General features: G+C 44.1%; 1 protein-coding gene across 1 annotated transcript in view; it reads right to left on the bottom strand.

Annotated features, from left to right (window-relative positions):
* Positions 1-7,087: 7,087 nt before the first annotated feature.
* PAK3 (p21 (RAC1) activated kinase 3) overlaps positions 7,088-22,343 on the bottom strand; it is a 75,964-nt gene continuing 60,708 nt past the window's right edge. The window contains exons 9-15 of the mRNA XM_075107232.1: positions 19,054-19,102; positions 16,248-16,360; positions 15,286-15,403; positions 14,356-14,455; positions 13,727-13,923; positions 8,893-9,030; positions 7,088-7,356 (exon numbers count right to left, since the gene is read on the bottom strand). Coding sequence (XP_074963333.1) covers positions 7,267-7,356; positions 8,893-9,030; positions 13,727-13,923; positions 14,356-14,455; positions 15,286-15,403; positions 16,248-16,360; positions 19,054-19,102 — 805 coding nt within the window. The 3' untranslated portion in view covers positions 7,088-7,266. The remainder of the gene's footprint in view (positions 7,357-8,892; positions 9,031-13,726; positions 13,924-14,355; positions 14,456-15,285; positions 15,404-16,247; positions 16,361-19,053; positions 19,103-22,343) is intronic.

Raw genomic sequence — 22,343 nt, 5'->3', positions numbered from 1 at the left:
TTGCTTCTAGTTCCCACCTAGAGCAGCTCCCCTTCCGCTTGCTTGCCTGCTAAGGCAGATACCGGCAGCTTATGAGAGTCGTACCTGAAGAGCTGAGAGGCTTTTTTCCCCCTGTTGCTGTGCTAAAGACTGATTTAGCGGCATTGCTTAACACTAATATAAACAGCGTGAGGAAAAGCAATTGCCTTTGTGCACCTTAAGCTCAAAGGTCAAAAATCTCAGCAGAGATGGATGCAAGAGACTTGCATGCTTCATGTTTGCTACATTGACCCACTTCTGACCTGGGCAGCTTTGCATGATGGAGAATAAGACCAACGGGCAGCTCCTTTCCACCCAGTCAGCCGAGGGACACCTCTGGCCCCTGGTACCTGGGGCATTATCGGCACCTGCTTATTAAGCAGCCAGTGTTGCTGACACTGAAGCTAACATCCAACTCCTCACTGCCTTCAGTGGGAGCAGCAGCAGTGCCTGTATCTGATCCCTAATTCTATGGCTGGGCTGGACAAATGACACACACAACATGAGGCAGCACAAGGATCTGACTTGAGAAACAACAACCTGCCACTGTTCCCTCTTGTTTGCAATAGCATCACACCGGCCTGAGGCATCTGGGACTTCAGATGACAGGCCCTGGGCTCCTGGGGCTTATGCACGAAATGGAGGTGGTAACTCTCACTCCAGACCAAGCTTACAGAGTCAAAAGGCTGCTGTAAAAGGCAGTTCCAAAGGCAGTGAAATGAGGCTCTCAAGCATTTCATCTGAGCCAGTTATGTCTTTGTTAGCAGCCACCAAGCACAGGAAACACAGAGGGCACAGAAAGAAGGACAAAATCAGTCAAGCATAGAGACTGGAAAGAGCAAGACCTGCGAGAGGTAACGCGCTGCTTCATTTCCCTCATTAGGAAAACGCTTGTTTCAGGCCCTTGAAAGGAGCGCAGGACAAAGGTGGTGACACACGAACAATACTTATGTTCTCAGTTCATATACTTCCTCCCTCAGTGTTACAGAAGAAATTTGATTAACTGTATTCTCTCTGAGAAATCACGTTTAGCATTAGCCAGCTTCGCATTAGTAGCTAAAGTAGCTGAAGCCTTAGGCCACAAGAGTTGACCAAGAGTAAACTTTTTGATAAAACTAATCCTGCTAACACAGAACTGGCTGAATCTGGCAGACAGAATCACAGAATCGTTTAGGTTGGAAAGACCGTTAAGATCAAGTCCAATTGTAAACCAAACACCACCAAGTCCACCACTAAACCATGTCCCTGAGCACCACGCCTGCACATCCTTTAAATACCTCCAGGGATAGAGACGCCACCACTGCCCTGGGCAGCCTGTGCCAATGCTTGACAACCCTTTTGCTGAAGACATTTTTCCTACTATCCAATCTAAACTTCCCCTGACACAGCTTGAGGCTGTTTCCTCTCATCCTGTCACTGGTGACTTGGGAGAAGAGACCAACCCCCCCCTCACTCCAGCCCCTCTCAGGCAGCTGCAGAGAGCGAGAAGGGCTCCCCTCAGCCCCCTCTTCTCCAGGCTAAACCCCCCCAGCCCCCTCAGCCGCCCGCCAGCACACTTGTGCTCCAGACCCTGCCCCAGCCCCGCTGCCCTTCTCTGGACACGCTCCAGCACCTCAAGGGCCTTCTTGTCCCGAGGGGCCCAAACCTGAGCCCAGCATTCAAGGTGGGGCCTCCCCAGTGCCGAGCACAGGGGCCCCATCCCTGCCCGGCTCCTGCTGGCCACACCATTGCTGACACAAGCCCGGGGGCTGGTGGCCTCCTTGGCCACCTGGGCACACTGCTGGCTCATGTTCAGCCAGCTGTCAGCCAGCACCCCCCAGGGCCTTTCTTGCCAGATACAAGCAGAATGAAGAAGATAAGGACCAAAGAGATAATTCCAAGAGAATGAAGTAACTTCAAAAGGTGGCCAGCCCAGCAACCATGAAAACCTATAAGAAATCAAGAGACCACCAAGCAGAATCAAGTGACAGGATTTGGGGATTGGGTGATGGTAACTGAGAGGCACGAACTGGGGTAGGGGTCCCTCTCAGGTGACAGCTCAAGGTGGGTGCCTCCAAAGAACTAATAACAGAGGAATTGGAAACCACTCGGACCTTACATTAATCAGCGGGATCCTGGGGTTAGACCCTATTATGGCATGTGTAAACCCGTAATTGATATCAGAGTTGTGATTCAAAGGCATGTACACACGTGCCCAGCATCTCTTCTGACTTGCCTTCACAACTGCCAACTCAGGCCATTGCGCCCAACCGCAGTCCTTTTGGCTTTGTACGTAAGCTGGGTAAGGCAAGCCTTGATAGCAAGCCTTGCAGAAACTGAGCATGATGGCCAAGCAGCTGTGAACATGGTGCCACTCAGTGAGAGCAGTAGGCACCTGGCACACAGATGCTGAAGCTGATGTGTGACCGGCTGGGAAACTGTCCAGTGCAAAGCCACTGTGCTCACAGGTTATTAGCACAATTCGCAATTTTCCATATTATCAACTTTAGCTAATGATATTGCCCCCAGTTTCCTCAGTCAGGGTCAGATTCTAGCGGAAAGCAAGCTTTTCCTTGGGAGATTTGCTAAGTAGCGAGAACAAAGTTTGTAGGCTGCTACCCACATGGCAGACTGAAGAGCACCCATGAAGAGCATGTAAGCATCCCTCCTTCTCTTTCCTATAATACAATTTTTTTTCCTTTTGAGATGGCTGTTGTCACCAAAGGTGCACGTAACCATTGGTAGGCCTCAGGCCAGTGATGGTTTATACACATGATGCATACCTAGGATTATGGCAATTGGCTCTAAACTGCATCCAAAGAGAGGATGTGTAAGCAAGATTCTGCAAGCTTCAGCCAGAAAAAGAAATTACCCTGTCAGCTCAAGGACAGACACAAGCAAAGAGAAGTTTTAAAGATCCCCGAATTGCAAATCACTTGAAGAAACCCCAGATGGTTTCTGTTGAAACACAAAAGGTTGTCCTTTGCCTGCTTCCTGAAAACTGGGGGCTAAAATTAAAGTTATTTACCGGGGGGGTGGGGGTGGGGTGGGAATAAAGAAAAGTTGGACACTTATGAGTCTTCAGTCAGCTTGCCCCATCACCCATCATTAAGTCGCTGCACATCTGCACATGAATGAACAACAGTCCACTGGGAAGGCATGTGGACCACGAACCAGATAACTTTTAGCAAGGCAAAGCTGGCATTAGCGTGCATGCCCTGGATGTCAAGCAAAGAAATACTGGCTCCTGTCTTTATTGGTAGGTGTTACAGAGCTCTGGCTCTTTGCTCACTGGATTTGCTCACGAATAGACTAAGAAACACGTATTTACATGCTCAGTGTGAGGAATATTCAGTAGCCACACCAATGACTAAATACTGGAAATAACTGCCATACAGACAATAGGGTATGGTGACATTTCCTACAACTAGAGGACAGGAGAGGTACTTATTTCCCTTCTTGTGGTGACTGGAATGTGCTTCATTTTTGGTGGCAGTACATGGGGGGGGGAGACTGACTGAAAGACCTGCCGAAGTACAGCCTTTGGCCTCAAAGAAACTCAGCACAAACAGCTAAAAAAATACTCGTGTTCATTTGTGTGTAGCACGAGTCAGCCAACCAGTAGCCAAAGGTGGAGAATAAACATACACATATTTACAGAAGTGCTGGACACAAGAAGTGAGAATGCAACCCTGGCCCGAGTTTGTGATCAAACCCCGAGAGCACTGTAAGATCCACCCCCGTGCAGGCTCCCAGGAAGGCATGCAGGAGCTGTATGGAATTTTCCATAGGTATGGGGGTTTTTTGTGTTGTGGGTTTTTTTTTTTTCTTAAATAAATAAACTTTTCTGTGCTTCTCAAACTTCCCTGACTTTACTGCTGTCGTGCTTCTGTCCCAAAACACATTAAAACCACAGTGAGCTATCGGGTAGTTTTCACACATCTTCATTGCAGGGATGGGGATCATAGTCAAGCTCTGGATAGGGTGTTTTACCATTTAACAAATTTAAAAATGAAGACAATTAACCAATCTTTTAAAACCTTGGAAGGAAAGTGTTTGAAACCTACTTACCTATGCATTTCACAACAGAAACAGCCTATTTCTAATACTTCCAAAAATATATCTAACTAATTGCTTAATCTGAAGATAGCAGTCAGAAAACCCAAGATGGTTCCAGAGATTTTATAGTATTCATCTCTCTCCTTTCTGCAAGGTCAGCGCTATTGCCAATCCCAACATAATATGTGAACCTATAAATAATGTACAAGACTTGCCCCTCTCAGGTCTGGGGTGGGGTATTTTTGTTTGGTTGGTTTTTAATACATTAATATGCCTTTTCCACATTTCCCATCAGAGTTGGGAGGATATAAACGTAGCTGTCATCTTTCAGTATCTACTGGCTGAGAATTTAGAGCCAGAGGCTGTCTCAAGCACAGAGCCACAGGGGTGCTACAGGTGCGTTTCCCTGCACATCAGACAGTCCCAGCTGGGCAATTCTTGTCCATGTTGAAAACAGCCACTAGCAGAGATTGCTTCTGCTGAATCCTGTCTGCCTCCCAGGATTTTTTTTTTTTGTTAGAAGAAAACATCTCTAGATTTGCTGACACAAGGAAAAGTATATATAGCATTTAATAAAATGAAGAGTAAGGCCTCTTATTACAGCAGTTGTCTTTAAAAAGCCAGTGCCAACAATATTCTGTATGCTGGGGCATACACTGGTTTAAAATAATACTAAAAAAAAAATGATGCTACCATATGATTTTCCTATTTTTCCTATGTGTTATCTTCCAGGAAATTGTGGTGGTGGTTTTTTTTTTTTTTTAGAGATGCTGAAATACTTATAGGTAAAGAAACTAAATTGGAAAAACACCAAGTAGTGTAGTCTGACAACATAAGTATTTATATTGTATGTCCAGCAAACACGTGCCATAAAAAAGTGCTTTCCTTTTAAAGGACGGCTGTCTGTTCCTTTCTGGGTAGTTAAAAATAAAAACTATACTGGAAACAGAAACTATCACTTGTTTCTTCACTTCTTACATGGAATACAAACATGTTTCATTCAGATGAATGCTTTACAAATCCAGGGCAGCCCATTTCGGGCCCGAATTACTCTCTTTCTCGAGAAAGGCTCTCCCCCAGATAGCTAGCTTGAGCTGACAAGAGAAAAATGGGACCTTCCAAAAGAAACAGAATCTTTTGTTATTTGGGCATCTGAAAATCAGACCTGTTGTACTCCCCAGGAAACCAGGAAAGGTTAATTCATACTTAGCTGTGGTAACTCAACGAGCATTGCCTCCGTCTGTTGCCTCAGCCAAGGACACTGGGAGGGACAGAGCCAGCGAGGGTAGGTTAGCGGGCAGCATTAACTACAGTTGCAACACAAAGACTGTAACTAAGTAAGAAGCCAAAGTCAAACAAGCTAATGGCCTTATTCAAGAACAGCCCAAGCATCCTTCATTCCTACTGGCAAAACACGAAGCTGGTTAGTACGTTAAAGGCTACCTGCCCCTTTGCAGGACCGGGCCTAAACATCTACAGCAGAAAGCTGTTTTGCTCTTTCTTCCCCCCCACCCCCCCCGCCCTCACTGGGCAGGTGTTGCTTCAATTGCCGTTTTGAAGTTCTTTGATTAGTTGTACTACTAAAATACAGCAACAAATATTCCACGTGAATGTTTTTTCTGAGTGAAGCCACGTTGCATCTTTCTTTCAGAAATGAATAAATAAAACACAAATTGCATACTTAAACTATTCTGCTCCCTTACAAACCAGTTGACTAGTCAAGCACAATCCTCAGTCACATCCAGGATTCCCTCTCTCCCAGCAACTCAGAGCTGCATTCAGCAGTGCTTGCTGTGCGCAGGACAGCAGAAAGCAGGCTGGCTTGATGTCTCTATATATTTCTGCAACCCATTCTGCATTTCACGTTTGCTCTTGCTCAGTGCAAAACTCCAATATCTAATGGAGTTCCAGTGGAGTTCCAACATTAAAGACAGCTTTCTTCCAGAGCTGTCTGGTGCACTGGCTCGTGCATATCTAAACTGCAGAAGCTGTCACTCCCTCACCTTGGCCTCAGTTTCCACAGCAGAACTTGTGTGCCTAAGGCACAGCCTGGCTCCCTCCCCCTCTGCCGAGAGTGGCGCAGACACTACTAACCTTTCCCTGGAGCTACAGGACGACCAGGAGAGTAAGCACCCTCAGAACTGACAACACCACTCAGCTCTGTTTTGCCCTTCTCTACCCCTGCAGAGACTCAAGATGGCTAATCCCACCAGTCCTCGCCTTTCACAGCATGGCTATGATACACCTCGGGAGCAGCCCACTGCCAGTTTGGCTCTGATGTGGGATGACTGGTCCGGTGCCAGGAAGAGGCAAGCACCCAGTGCCGGTCTGCTGCTGCTGGCTGCTACAGGAGCCTTCTTCCAGCCTGGGTCTGCAGATGCTGAGGCCGCTCTGTGCTCTGCAAGGGGTCCGCTGGGGCTCAGCACCAGGCAAGGCTGGGCCCGCTCTCACCTCACATTTCTCTTACAGCTTTGCATCAGACAAGCCCTTTCTGAGTGACTGACCGATCTTTCTGCTTTTTCATTTCAGTAAGACTCTTATCCAGGCAAACAGATTACAATTAGGTATACAAATCAAATTGTCAAGAACCAAACCACTATATATTCACAGTTGAAAGCCTGTATCTCAACAGGCTGTTCTGTCTGTCCCACTCTTGATTCCTTTTGGTTGGAGATGCAATTTCACTTTCTTCCTCATCTAGACGTACCATGACTGGGCAAATACCAGTGAGTGGGCTGTATTTGAAAGGCAGTGCAGTCCGGAGTTTATGAATGGAGACCCTTCTCCAATTCCAAACCATACCCCAAAAAACCCCAACCCCCCACAAAAGGGACCTCCCATCTTTAAGAAACAACTGACAATTTAAAAGTGAATGTACAGCTTATTCACAGGGTGAGAAGGAAGGGAATCTTCCAACTGAATTTGCTTTACCTTGGAAATGGCTGACGCAGCAAAGCATTTTCGGTCATTACCTCTCTGTCTTAAGCCCTGTTTCATCTCAAAAATAAATTAAGGAGCCAGAAAGCAGGAAGAAGACAAATGATAATTTTTTACTCTTTGAGGGACTGGGTTGTTCTCCCTCCTACCACCATGACTGTGACCGTTGGTTTGTTCATCCATCCATCTGTCCTGCAGCACAAGAGTTGAGGTTTTATAGAGTTTTGTTCTCAGTCCTTCTCTGAGCTGGCATGGGAAAGTCGGCCTGAAGCACTAGCGGCTGCTGTTCTTAATCGCTTCCTTTGCTGCAATGATCAGAGGAGTCAGGCTGGAGAGAGGCTTGGCTAATTTTAAAAATGGATGCTGCCCAAAGGAAAAAAAAGAAAAAAACGTTACTTTCCAAACTCAGTTACTCACAGGCTCAAGCAGTATTCCTCTGGTTACCAGGAATACACAGAAATAGGACTGAGGGGACCATCTGCACACACCTGCGTCTTCATGCCCAGTACCTTGCTATCACAGGCAAACATGGCCCATATCCTACAAATCCATTTATCAAGGTGGCCTTCAGCTTGCTGGGATTTTTGCCCTGCCAGTGTTCTGGGAATGCTGCTTGATGTGCCAGGGCCTTGTTCCTTTCAGGAAACTCAAAATACTTAGGTTCCTGTTCTCTAAAGACATGAGCTATTTCAGTTGTCAGAAGAGACAAGGGGCACAAGCCATTCCTCAGGGAACTCCAATACCTCTAGGATACGTTTATCCCACTAGTATTTAGGCTCACGTGTTGTTCTGAAGGCCACTGAGGTATAGGTTTTCAGCACCAAGGCAAGAGCTGGGAGCCAAGTGACAGATCACTGACGGACTCAGCTCTGGGTCACAGTGAGAGCAGTGTCTACCATCCCGTCCCTGCCCCTCCTGTGCTGGCTGGCACCTTCACAGCAGGGACAGCCAAGTGGCACGTGCTGCAACTCCCTGTCTGCCGCAAAACCTGGCAGTAAACCTGTAGTAGTCCTCCTCTACTTGACTGTGCCAGGCAGCTAATGGAGCTGTGACAGGTCCTGCTCAGCTGTCCCTGTTTTGGTGGCAGAAACCTCTGTAAGTGGGGCTCAGTGGCAGAAACCTCTAAGAGTGGGGCAGGATGGACAAGCTGGGGCCCCTCTGATGCTCACAGTTGGCACCTCACAGCCCCTTCCTTCCCACAGCCAAATCTCTGACGTCTTGGCTGTAACTCATTTCATTGGTTTCCTCCCTGGTCACGTCTCTGGACCTGGTCCATTTCAGTTATTTTGCCACCATGTAAAACTGAATATGCTACCAAAATACAAAATAGGGCCACAAAAATGACCAGAGGGCTGAAGCACCACTCCTATGAGGCCAGGCTGAGAGAGTTGGGGTTGTCCAGCCTGGAGAAGAGAAGGCTGCGGGGAGACCTTATTGCAGCCTTTCAGTACTTAAAGGGGACTTGTAAGAAAGATGGGGACAGACTTTTTAGTAGGGCTTGTTACAACAGGAGAAGGGGTAACAGTTTTAAACTAATAGAGGGTAGATTCAGGCTGGATCTAAGGAAGATTTTTACGCTCAGGGTGGTGAAACCCTGGCCCAGGTTGCCCAGAGAGGTGGTTGATGCCCCATCCCTGGAAACATTCAAGGCCAGGTTGGACAGTGCTCTGAGCTCTCATCTAGCTGAAGATGTCCCTGCTCACTGCAGGGGGGTGGACTGGATAAGCTTTAAAAACCTTTCCAACCCAAACCACTCTATGATTCTACTTATTTTTCATCTGAAAAGCAACAAGGCTGGAGACTAATACGAGGGGGTTCTATCTGATGCCTTCGAGTTCAGCTGATGAGAAAGCCGTTACATAGTACAGCTGTTTCACTTGTAGCCACTTCGCATTTTACCTGCAGAAGTTCCTTGGCAGACCCTCGCCTGTCCACGTCCATCTCCAGGCAGCAGTTCAGAAAGTCACGAAACACAGCGGACAGTCGCTCGGGGTTTTGCAGCTCTGGTGTCCCATTCGTAGCTATCAGATACAGCGCCTGGAGAAAAAAGAAACATGAGACTCCGCCTGTTTCTTCCATATCCGTAACTGCTCATATAGACCCCATTTTTTAAGGTCTAGTCTCCAGTGGAAGTTTCTTCCCTGACAGATGGTTAGGGATGATTTTTCTATACCAACAAAAAAAGAAACCCTGATGCAGCCACAGCTATTTCAACATCAAAATGATCTTGCCTTGACAGCTGATTGCATTGGCTGACCTAGTTAGTATGAACTACATCAGCAGAAGCACGTTTTGCTTGTCCAAGTATTGACACTAGCTTTACAGGCTATTTTAAAGAGTGAATTTGGTCTGTCTATATTATTTCAAAGGATTATTACATAAAATGCATCTCTGCAGTGCCCACTGGTCCCTAAAGTACAGCTTCCATAAAGCAAAGGTAGACAGATTTTTTTTCTCTCTGTTCTTGATAAAAATGGTAACCAGACGAAAAAAAGTAAATCCATCAGCTTATTCCCTGGATAAAGAAACAGAAACATTCAGAACCTCAATTTTCAACACAGACACATAAGTTGCCTGCACAAATATATTCTGAAGAAAATGCAAAACTGGGTAGGCAGGAGCCACCTGAAACCACGTCTTTCAGCAGTCTCTGAATTCCAGAGCAGCTTCATTTATGTGGTAAAAGAAAAACTTTTAATGGTCTAATCAGAAAAGTGGGTAATTCAATCCCTATGTAACCCTGCGCTAATTTTGATACTCAAGTAAATACATTAATGGTGCCCCCATCCCAGAAACGGCCAGGGAAGAAATGGGAGGTTTTGGCAGTTGGGTTATTGAAAGCTCAGGCTTGGTGACATGGAGAAACGGGCTTGGACCGTGAAATAAATGTGTTGACTAAATATTTCAGCAAAAACAGACACGAAGCAGAATAGGCTACGTTGCCTATAAATTACAGTCTTCATGTTTCAGGCAAGCTTCCCAGTGAGAACTGGGGGGGTATTTAATCTCTAAAAGCAACTGTTTCAGAAAAGTTTTGTTTATTTTAGAGAGAGATAATGTTAGATCTCTTATGCTTGTTTCATCTTTTCAGGGTCATCTTCACAGACAGAAGAGCTGGAGCAACTTAAAATCCAAAGCAAAGTGTTACCTGAGAATTGGGAGTATTTGTCTTGTGTTAAGGGTTGAGTTCTCTGTCAACTCCCTTCCACGATGTGCATAAATGCCCGGCTGCTCATCTGAACGCACAGTCATTCTGTGCACACAGGCCTGTCCAAACACTTGGAAATTCCAGCCTTTCTCCTCCTCAATAGCATCTAGTCTAAGCTAAGCTTAAGTTTCTTAAGCAAAGCCAAGGATGCTCACTTCCATGCAGCTGACAAAGATCATACAGCTTAGCAAGTCTTCCTGATATTCCTCAGGCCAAGGAATTATAACGTAATTTTGCAAAACACAGGGTGAGCATTATCCAGCGTGGTTCACTTGTAACCAAGGTCTAACATGCTGAGAAGCTAGAGATGCGAGTTCACCCTGCTTTTGCAAGATGTTATTTAGAAACATAAGACAAACACTTTGAGCTATTCAAACTTAAACTTGCAGAATACATCTAAAATATGCAGTAATAATAATAGAAATAGGCCTAGGAGTCTTCCGTAAAATGTCTGCCATAACTGCAGCTCTGCACTACTGGCATTCAAATAGACCATGACCAAATTGACTTTGTTATTATCCTCTTAAATACAGAGGAAAATTTCAAAGCCTAAAAAGGCAAATGAACTGTCCTAGAGTTTCTCTACTTTCCCCACAACATAAATGTCACAAAATCAGTCTTATCCTGTCCATCTGCAGCTGACCTCAGCCACCAGACCCAGTGGTGAGCTGGAGTGCCTGCCTTCACTGCAGTTAAATTGCGCTACCTGAGGGATGTCACTTCTCCTGTGGGATAGGAATACAGCACTGATGTCAACCTTGGAATTTTTATTCCAGCTGACTGTGAAACAGGAGTGACAGGACAAATGGAGCTCTTTTAGTTGCTTGTTTCTTCACAGAACATGAATCATGAGGAAGAGTCATCTTTAGCTAGGTACTGCACCTTTTGAATGTTTCTGCAACAACAGAAAAAGGTCTATGGGAAGCTGAAGTACCCTCCTGTTGTGTATCTTTTGGTTTTCTACGATAAAGTTGGCAAAAACAAGTACTGTACGAAGGAAATGAGTGTTTGCAGTAGCTGTAAAGGGGCAATAAGCTCATTAATTTGTTTAACGTACCAAGAAACAAGAAAGGATTTGGCACACAATTATAGCTGCAGTCTGTGAAAACGATATCCTGAAGTTATCCAGGCCACCCAGATACATGACAGAACAATATACAGATGATTTAGAAGCCTGAAATTGTAGAAGATCCACAGCATTTGGAAAATATGCTACAGTGTTGAGGGAAATTGATGCGCTGTGGTTAATAAATGAAAAAGCAAACAGAAATGCTTAGTGTATGGTTTGTTGGGTTTTTTAAAAATTGAAACTGGGGAGGTCCAACCTTCATTTCAAAGCATATTTATTGCACCAATGTTTGTCCCTCAGGCCCTAGGCATATGCCTGATGGAAAGAAATCACAGTGAGAGAAAACAAATACTATCACAGAAATATCCAGGACACTTATGGCTGGAAAATGGTTCATTCCTCTCAGTTCTGCATAGGCTGGAAAGAACCTAAGCAACATGGGATGCATTTGCTTTACACGTGGAAAACAACAAATGTATCTACATTAAGACTGCTGTTAACTCTATGGTAAATGATCCTTTAATGCCCTTATAATTTATGTATTTAAATTAGTGTCAGTAACTGAAGCTCCTGCATGCCTTCCATTATTAAAACAATCATTCATAAAAATGAAAGAGCATCCTTCTGTTTCCAGGCTTTGCAGAATTCCCTGAATGTGGTCTAAATGTGACTATTAAGCCCAACAACTACTGGGTGCCATTGCTAAAAAAAAAAGCTTAGCTGTAAAAACAGGTCTTGCTTCTAAGCTCTCCTGTTTGGATGCAGCTGAGACCTCTCACTGAAGTCTCTGATCCCACATACAACAGCAGATGGATCCTGTCCCTAGTGGGGTTGATTTACCTTAATAAAACTAGCTGATAACTGGGGAACTCCAGCCAGTCCATCACAAGCTGTTTGCTGTTCCTAGCTCAGAGGCAACAACCTCTGCAAAAGAAAGAGTCCAGGAAGCTAATACAGACGGTACCAACTTCAGATGCCTGATTTTAATCTACTGCCGTTTTACTCAGACACCTGAAGATGCCTTGAAGCTCTAAGTGTTCAAGTTGATCTTAACTCCAGCAGGAGATGAGGCATGTTTGGAGAAAAAGAGCATCTCAAATAATCTGGGCCAGGGCAGGAATAGGGCAGGATGTGAATTTGGTCAGAGATAAGAAATCCAGTGATCTTTCTAACAGTTGACCTGAGGCTTTTTGAGGAGCCCTAATCAACATCTGAGGTTAAGGAAGCAGGGAATTTTCAGCTTCCAGACAAATAATGCAAATGCATTTTTTGCAAGGGTCTTGCACAGAAGTAAGTGGAACAGGGGGTCCTCTCTTTGCACGAAAGCGAAGCAAAACTGGTGATGTGCAAAAGTCTTTGCTGGTAAAACTGGGCTGCAGTGACTTAGGCCTACCGCCCCCCTGCCAGCTAGGGTGCACTCCACCTACTCAGCATCAGTCTGAATCCAAACCTGTTTGTCTCTTATACCCCCTCAGGAGGTGGCAGAGCACATGCTGCTCCACATGTGTGCACTGGAACCAAAAACCCCAGGGCTCCTACAAAACCAAAAGAAGTCTGCCAAGAAAACTCAGGAATCTTTTTTTCAAAAAGGATGGAAGACTAAAATGTATACAATTGTTGTATTCCTTTCTTAAGTAGCACAGCTGGGGGTATTTCCTGACCGTTCTGTTGTTTCTTTCAGTCTGCAGTACACAGGCTGGGTCCCATAGACCACAGAGAGAGCACAGCCTTGCTGCTATGAGAAAAGCTAAAGGTCATGCTCTGTTTTAATTCTATAGCCTTAAAGATTATGGCTGTATACACACAGGTCAAAATTAATTTCCTCATAAATTCCTGCATCTGACCAGGGATTAACTGTGCAGCACTTAACTTTGTTTCAGCTATCAGTCACGAGGTTTCATCTTTGTATACATTCCTCCACTATTACACGCTCATTTGGTATAAGAACTGGTAATTTCTGGTAATTAGGATAAAACTGAGAACTTCAAAACACTAAAAATACATTAGTTTACTACAAGTATCTGTGCTAAAACATACTTTTAGAAATGTATTTGGTAATAAATAATTATGGCATTACTATAACCAATGACACTTCCTGAAAGGCTCAGGTAAGCAATTGGCTCTGATCTGAGTTTGAAAAGACTCCTCTGCCTGCAGATCCAGTTGAAATGCTTTTCACAAAAATTCCCCAATCGAGTTCAAACACCACATGAGAACTTTCAAGCATTGTTGAAGGCAAAAACGGCACATTTCTGAACCAGCTACATGCCGCTTCTGAGGTTCTCCTATGGACATAACCAAGGCTACAGTACGTGCTGGTATGCTCCAGTGACGTGTTTAGCAGCGGACTTTGGTGGAACTAGTTCAAGCTGACAAGGCTGGGATTTTGTCTCATGGGAGACAAAACATGGGACAGATTAGAAAGACAGTGGTATCTGATTTTATTTGCACCTTACCCTGAGAGGATTTTCATTAAGGTAAGGAGGTTCTCCTTCCACCATTTCTATTGCCATGATCCCAAGCGACCAGATGTCCACTTTGGGGCCGTATGCTTTTCTTGTCACCACTTCTGGTGCCATCCAGTAAGGAGTCCCGACCATTGTGCTCCGTTTACTCTGCTCAGGAGTGATCTGAGCACAGAAGCCAAAATCAGCTGAGGATAAAAAACAAACACTGTTAAAGCCAGCTTGGATTATGAAATCAAGAAAAAGAAACCCCCACTATAAGCCTCAGAATGCGTTGCTGAATTTATCTGGAAAAACAGCCATGCTCTGTTTACTCAGTGCTATAGCCAAAGAGATATTGAATTGGCCACTTAAAAAACCCATTAAGTTTCATGCAGTGGCTTTTACTCACTTGAAGCTTTAGATTGTAACTCCCTCCCTCTGGAAGGGACGCACACAAACCAAAGCCACTCTTTACACCTTTTTCCTTTCTATGCCTCTCTGCATGTCGGAACCGTGCTCTTCGCTTGCAGCAGCGGTCAGCGCACTACCACAGGCATCACTTCTGGGTAACTGGCAGTCAGTCAAAAGCAGCCCCACACCACATCCTGGGAACGCTGTGCCTGACCAAGAATACCTACTCAATTTGACAGATCCATCCATTCCGAGAAGAATATTGTCGCTTTTGATGTCTCTGTGAATCACTTGGTTTGAATGAAGGAAATCCAGTGCTTGCAGGCACTGATAGATAAAAAAGAAACATGAGGGTAAAAATTAATGACCTGATTTCATCACACAAGAAAGGAAATGGCTCCAAAAGATTTAATTTCTAGATGAGTTGTGAGTAATGGCAGAATACTGTGCTGTCAAGAGGAATAGCTTGCTGCGTCAACACTCAGAGTAATAACTTTGTAAATGAAGGCATATTAGCTTTTAAAAGAGAAATGTCAATTATTGTTACAGACTATCCCCTGAAAGCACAGACAGAATGACTGTGGCTGCAACGAATATCTTCTCTCCATCCATATGACAAACTATTGTTTGCCAAAAAAGAGAAAGTCCCTTCCTTCGGTATGAAGTGGATCACTTTCGGTGGGAGGTTGCATGACAAAGATTTTATTGTTAGGCTCTACAGCAGGTTTGGAAATAGCACGTTAGTAATTTTTCAGAAGCAAACACCATTTTGGGCAGAATGCTATCCTTTTAACCTGAGGGCTGTGATAAATGAGTTTCTATTTTTCTTTGCTATTATTTTAAAATTCTGCAACCAGCACGTTTGCTTTTACAGGCAAGGAATGCAGTACAGGCGTGCTCCAGGCAAACGTTTACAGAGGCAAAGTTGAGAATAGTTTAAAAAACAAAAAGATAGTACAGTAACAGTATAAACAGTATATAAGAATATAATACATGCAGTGATACTGGCAGGCAGTTTACTTAAGATGCTCTTTCTTCTCCATATTGTAAAAGCAACATAGAAACAAGCTCTGAACATGAAATCGCTCCCGTTCTTACCACCTGTTTAGAAGTACCATCCTGTCCAAGTAATCAGAAGCACAGGTGGGATCCCTTACCTCCCTACAGACAGCTGCTATCTGTCCTTCATCCATACAGGTCTCTGTAACAACATCGGTTAAAGAGCCTCCAGCCAAGTATTCCATAACCACCCAGAGTTCATCACCAACTAGGTAGCTGAAAAAAGAAAACAATGGCATGGAAATGAATGTGCAAAGCTCGATTACCTGAGGAAGAAGACTACAGTGGATTTTTGTTTCCAGGTCATTTTTAAATGAAGACAGAATAAAATGAGTAGACGTTTCTTCTAGGTTATACAGTACTTAGAATCTGTGCAGTCTGAAAAATTGGACATCTTAGATGGCAAGCAAGTGAAAAATGCAATTTAGTAACAGCAAAGATACATCTTGAACCAGGACATATCACATCATCTGGTTCATCATTTTAACGCATAAATTCCATGCTTAACTCCAGGAACAAGGCAACACAACTGTCATAGTTGTCCATGGTAGGAGGGTGTGTACCACTGAGGACAGAAATTGGTCAACAGTTTGGAAAACCTTACATAAAATACGTTCAGAAACAGGAAAAACAATTTAAAAACTGGCAACTTACACGCTTCTGGAAACAAGAACCTAGTCTTCCTGGCATCCACAGCAATGGAAAATAGTAGGAACAGCCCAAGGGAAATAATTTCTATGATGATTTATCAGCACTTATCATAAGACACAGTAAATATGATGAACTTTAAAAAAAAGGAAGGAAAAAAAACCAAAACAGAACACAACGACAAAACAACATGGAGGTAGCGAACTCATAGGCTGTTGCTTTAAGATATGGCTGACCCAGGTTTTTGAAAGATTAATGCAGACAAAATGCAATCTCCTCATATACTCATTGTATATGAGTATATAAATAATAAAGAGGTCAATTTTTTGCCAGTGGCCAAAGGGGATTTTAAAAAATCTTTGGCTTGCAGTATGTAAATGAACATTCACGTGATAATACCAGAACTGCTTACCTGTCTAAATAGTTAACAATGTTGGGGTTCTTATTTTCCCTCATGACCAGGATTTCATTAATAATTAGTTCCTTTTTGGGCTGCTGTTGGAGATTCATTTGCTTTATGGCCACCTACAATGACATTGAAAACCATTACTTGAGTAGTCTGTTGCATGAGATCAGAATGTACATGGAGCGAGTGGTTTTGGAATGACATAGCAGACCTGTGCCAAACTGACCTGTTATGAGAGATAGGAGCTCAGTAACTTACATTACAACACCCTACTTCTCTGCTAGCTTGGGTGCTAGCTACAGGACATGTGGCCATATACGTTTTCCCTTGTAAAATCTGTAAAAATGGTCTTTAAACTGTCAACCGCAGATCTCTAACATTCTTTGGACCTATGTGCTTCTCAAGATGGCCTTAGTTTATCATCACTATTATTATTCATGCATGTTTTGCAAGCAGGAAGTGGTTTTGTTACCGTGAAAATATATAAAACCAGCAGGTAATACTTCAGTAATTATATGATTTATGATCATTATTTCAGCAACTGCTGTTATTCTTGACATGATTGCATAACTGAAAGAACACACATACATACATTATGTATAAAATGCTGTACTAAAAACATCATTACAGTTACACAGAAAAAAAATTACAATCTTAGCACTTCCCAACTTCTTGAATTTTGATTTTGCAACTCTAAATAACACTCACTAACATAGTTTAGATTTGCAATTATTTTCTGGGTTTAAAAGAAATAATCCATTCTATGGTATTTTATGGAGACACCCAGGGTTATAAGCAGAGCTTAAGGCTTTTAGGTCCCTTGCAGACCTCTACCCTAGAGCAGTTATGAAGTACAGCACTGCAGGTGGATGAGAAACTGCCAGTAAGATTCAGATGTATTTGCTGATAGCCAGAAATGATAAGTCAAAAATCTTAAGCCATAGCCCTAAAGAGCCACAGGACTCTCCAAGCCACCACCCTGTCTGTTTATTACTAATACGATCACTTTCGCTCTGAACCACTGTAGCCATCCTGCCTCTCCCTCATCCTGCCTCCTCTGCCCAGTCCCGTCTTCCCCCAGGCAGCCAGTCTCCACTTCAGCTTTTCGTCCTGGCCTCCTTGCTGAGCCGCTTCTGCCAGCCCCGTCCCGCTGGGCTCAGCCCTGCTTCCCTCCCTGCCGTCCAGCTCAGCTCCAGCCAAGGACTGCTACCAATACATCCTCCCCAGTGGTCCCAGAAGAGCCCTCCCACCCAACACACACCTTGTGGGGAGATATGGACCTGTGGCTATTTAAAGGCTGCCTCTTGTTCCCGCCATACGCAGTCTGGCCAGCCTCCCCCTCTGTCTAGTCCTGTTCTTGACACAGCATGAGAGAAAGACCACCCCTCTCTGCTCTTGTTCCTCGTTTTCTGGCCAGATTTTCAGGCAGGGTTTGTATATATTCAAAAACTCTGGCTTGAAAAAGGGAATGAATGTTAAGATGCCTCTTTAAATTGGCCACTACAGGGCCTGTCAGAGTTAACACCGCTTTCCTTCAAGATTTGTTTCTCGCCCCCACTTCCCTGTGACCAGTTCATGGGCTGTAATGGGCTGTCACTGACGCTGGACCTAAACATGACTGTGTTGTTCAGGAGAGATCTTTACTCTTCCTATACATCTTCTCACTTGTCAGTGTGTGTGACAACCAGCTTCAGTATGACTACAACACAAAACTACGGCCTAAACATGATCTCTCCTTAATTAGGTCTTGCATTATACTTTGAAGATGAAACATACAATAGAGAAAATGCTAAATAGTATTACTGTGATTAAGATAAATCAGGACTGAATGATGGCAGCCTCCATCAGCTAGTTGATGCAATAATATATTTAGCAATTAAGACAGAGCTAGTGTGTCCTTCTCTGAAAGATACGGCCTCCCTCCTTGCATTCTTTTGGGTAGTTAATAAAGTATGTCTGAAATTAAGCGACGTAATGAAGCTATTTATTCCTCACAGCAATAGGGCAATCTGTGACCACCCCTAGGGTTCTCCCGAGGCCTCTCATTACAACAGATCTTTAGATTTTTCAATTTGCATTGCTAACCAATACATTGCCAGGTCCACAGGCAGATTTTGTGCTGTAAATGTACAGAGTTAAACTGTATGTATAGACCAACATTCTCTGCAATAGCACAACTTCATGCACGCTGGGGAACAGAGATAAAACAATTTCTAAACCAATACATTTATGATGGTAATAAAAATTATATAGTTTTTATCAGGCCCAAAAGGTCACTGCAATTTCCTTACAGATTTCTCTCCATTAAATACCCATTCAGGGATGGTGTAACACAGTACCAGGCTGGGACCAACAATACTGCGGGGAGCACCAACCTGTCCTGAAGACAGAGTAAATAAAAATATAATTCTCTTACAACTGGCCTTAAAAGCTACAGGTGAAGCATCAGCCCAAGGACAGAGAGCACCAAGGCTCTTACTGGTTTCAGGGGGACCAGGACCTCCCCTCAGGAATTCGCAGGCACCTTTTCAGGCATTAATGAACATTAATCAGTGTAATGGTTGCTGGGAAGCGGATGGCTGTAGTAAGTGTTCAGTTACAGAGGCAGAGAACCACACTGCCCTTAAAGAGATTTCACAGATAAGCTGAAGACAGCAGATGATTTATTTTGCCAGCTGACACTAGTCTGTGCTTCAGAGGAACAGCCTTTGCAGTGAAGATCTGCTGGAGACTCAAAAGCCCCATCCACAGTTCGCACCAGCGGGGAAAGCACTGAACACCAGCAAAATCTGCTGGGACTGTCGACACTTACCTCTTGTCCTGTGGCAATGTCGATTGCTGTATACACAGTTCCTGATGCCCTAGAAACAAAACAGCAGCGAAGAAATGAGAAGCAGTTTAGTCCCTGAGTAAAAGCAAGCCCAGGAGATCGCTGCTGCTTGTAGTGTTTATAGAACACCTTTGCTCGTCCACTCCTTCAGCCAGCAGCGCACAGCGCAGCAGCCCACCAGCCCTCTGCCATGCAGGGTATCCAAGATAAAACTTAGGTCCAACATGAAGAAAAAGGGCTGGTGCAAATCTCAAACATACATACTAGATTATTTTAGTTAGTGGGGTGTGTCTATAAAAACTGGAAAATAATATATTTAAATCTGTTTTCATTTTCTCCAGTTTTGCTTTGTTGGGTTATTTTCCGCTTTTGTGTGCGTGTGTGTGGTGTTTTTCTCCAGGGAATGTAACATACAGGCTAGTTGTGCCTTCTCAGACTTCTTATTCGCATCTGTCTGCAAAATTCAGGCACACCATGCAGTCATTCTGAGAACCCTGAATACATATGACAGCCATTTGAAGAAAGGATCTAGACACAGCTTTCTCCAGCATGCAAGGGAATTATTCTCCAGCCGTCCTGCGAGGTCACAGCTAGAGCAGGTTAAGGCATATGTTGTTTCACACACAAATGGAGAACTACTCAAAACAGATGATCCTTAGACAGCTTCTTTGTGTGTCAAGAGCCATCAGCAGCTGCTGCTGGTTAGGTGCACCAGACACGTGAAGGACTCTTCGTGGTGTCTGTTTTGTTCTGTGGCAGACACAGGTTGTGTTGTAGAGCCACCAGAAATAAATGGCATGCTCACCTGCAGACTAGACAGCGTGGGGTTTTGTTTGCCATCTGCCTCTCGTTAAAAGAGGTTCTTCCCCTGTAATGATGTGAAGGGCCAGAAAGGCCACGATCAGAGGAAATCCCTTTGGGCTTAAGAGCAACTGCAGGCTTGTAAACCCTAATGGGGCTTCCTTCTGAGCTAAACCACAGGTTTACGCTGCCATCGTTTAAAAAGCCAACATCTGCACGGGCAGTGAGGCAAGGGAGATCCAGGGTGGGAATTCCAAGAAGCGGGAACACACATCCAGCAAGTGTCCCACTGACTGAAAATCCCCAAATCAGTCGGCTCATTTTTACACGATCCCCCGGCTTGTTTCTTTACCTGCAGGCTGAAGTGCTTCTGAAGCATTTTAATTCAACAGGCACCAGAGACTGTATGCCTGTGTTGAGAACAATGTTCTCATTGGGCACGCTATGTATTCTTTTAATATAAATGCAAATGCATTTCCTATGACTAGTTGTCAAGATTAATCCAATTTATTTTAATGAAAAGCCAACACCATTTATTCAGACTCACTAATGCTGTGCTGTACCTCCCGAGCAAAGTCCTGTCAGGGTTTATTTAAAAATAGCTATTTAGATTAGGATGCTTTTGGTATGCTCCAGGCCATCTGTGAGAGGTTTAGATAAAGGTGAGTAATTTAAGTGAAGCTGTGAATTAATTGCAAGGCCTCTGCGATTCTGTATTATGAAGTTTTACTTCTAAGCGACTATAATTTCTGATCTGTACCTAACTTTTAAACGCTTCTGTAATGTCTTAGTTTTAATGCAGTTAGGCAAGTACCAGGGCCTGCAAGTAGATCTGTGCCACTGTGATGCAGTGCAGTACAAATTAACTAAACCAACTTGAACCCAGGCTGCCCATGGCTCCATACTAATATGTCTTTCTAGCAAGAGGTAACGCTGCTTGAGCAAACACAGCCTCTTCATCAAGCACGAGTTAACTAAGCTTCCTCCGGTGTCAGCAGTGTTTTCAGTCCTCAGCTGAAGAAAGATGACAGACCAGAGACTCAGCACTGAAGCTGACCTGTTCTTCAGCACAGGCTGACTACTGTTCACTGCAAAGTGGCTGTAAAACCATCACACTGTATTAACTTACCAGCTGTATGAAGCCATGAAGTGCTATGTGCCGGTCAAGTTGCTTTTCCTCACCTAAGAAGTTGCTCTCTACCTGCAGTTCTCTGAGTGGCCACATCTCATTAGCAGCTACCAAAAAACTACTCATTTTCAACACTACTAGTGCCTTTGGCATAACTGTACCCAATCACTGCAAAGGCGGGCAGCTCAGAAACTGGCACCTGCATCAACTAAGCACATCAGCACCATCCGAGGCAGTGCATCTCAGCCCAGCCCTGCTGCAGACAGACACGCTAACCCCAGCCATGCAGCAGTCCGGCTCCTCCTGATCATCCTGTTTGATTACCTTTGTGATGATTTTTTTCTTTAGGATCTTTCCTCATCACTGTAAATTGACCTGCGGCATTACAGTCATGAGCTGGTTACGGCAGCACACTCACTCCTCTGTAAGAAGGGCATGCAATCTTCAGGCTGTACTAAAAGCTGGAGGAAATCAATTTAGATACCCTTTTAGGACAGATATTAGCCACTTTTCTTTCCACCAGTTGTTGAGGCACCTTTTTACAAGCTCACTCCTAGGACTGTCAAAATAAAAGATTGTGAGGGTGACGGTCATATTCTCACGGTGACAGCAATAATCTGCTTCACACGCATGTTTATTCTCTCACTACTTCAGCTGACACTTATCTTTTGAGAGACTGGCACAGCTCTTAAGTGTCCACTGACATTTTACAAATAACAATAAGAACCAAAGCTTCAGGTAGAAAGCAAGCTGCAATGCGATAAAGGGTTTTTTTCAATGAATGGAGCAGAAACACCTTTCCACAAGTGCCCTACCAAACAAGATGTATCTACTATAACGCCTGCCAGAGAAAGAGCATGAGTGTGTCTGGCTTTCTGCAGTCTGTATCAGTTCTAGGTCAGCAACATGTTACCCTGAGTTCAAACCTCAAACAGTTAAGGCAGAAAAATATCCCCTGATGTCAGTAAACAGCTTCTGTCATACACAGACAGCAGTGTGATCCTGGTGTTACACCAATGGCACTGGCCCTCCTGGAATTACAACACAGCCAAGGAAGCTTTGACCGAGCAGGGAGCCTGTCTTTATTTAAAATGCAAGTCAGATACCTAATTTTGGTGTAATTTCTTTTGTTCGTGCCTCCTCACATGAGAAATACTTCAACTCAATCCTATTTACAGAAAGCAAAGTTGGGTTTCAAAAAGGAATAGCTTGGTTCGTTATTTTCACTAGACTCCTAAAACGTGCAGGATCCACCAGTGGTCTGGCATCAGGCAGATGGTGCATTTTCTCATCACACGCTTTGTGCATCAACACTGTGTTTATTACTGAATTCTGGTTTTTA

This window comes from Phalacrocorax aristotelis, chromosome 11 (genome assembly GCF_949628215.1).
Source record: "Phalacrocorax aristotelis chromosome 11, bGulAri2.1, whole genome shotgun sequence".
Lineage (NCBI taxonomy): Eukaryota > Metazoa > Chordata > Aves > Suliformes > Phalacrocoracidae > Phalacrocorax > Phalacrocorax aristotelis.
Note: the sequence above shows the minus strand (reverse complement) of the source record. Positions and strands in the feature narration are given on the sequence as shown.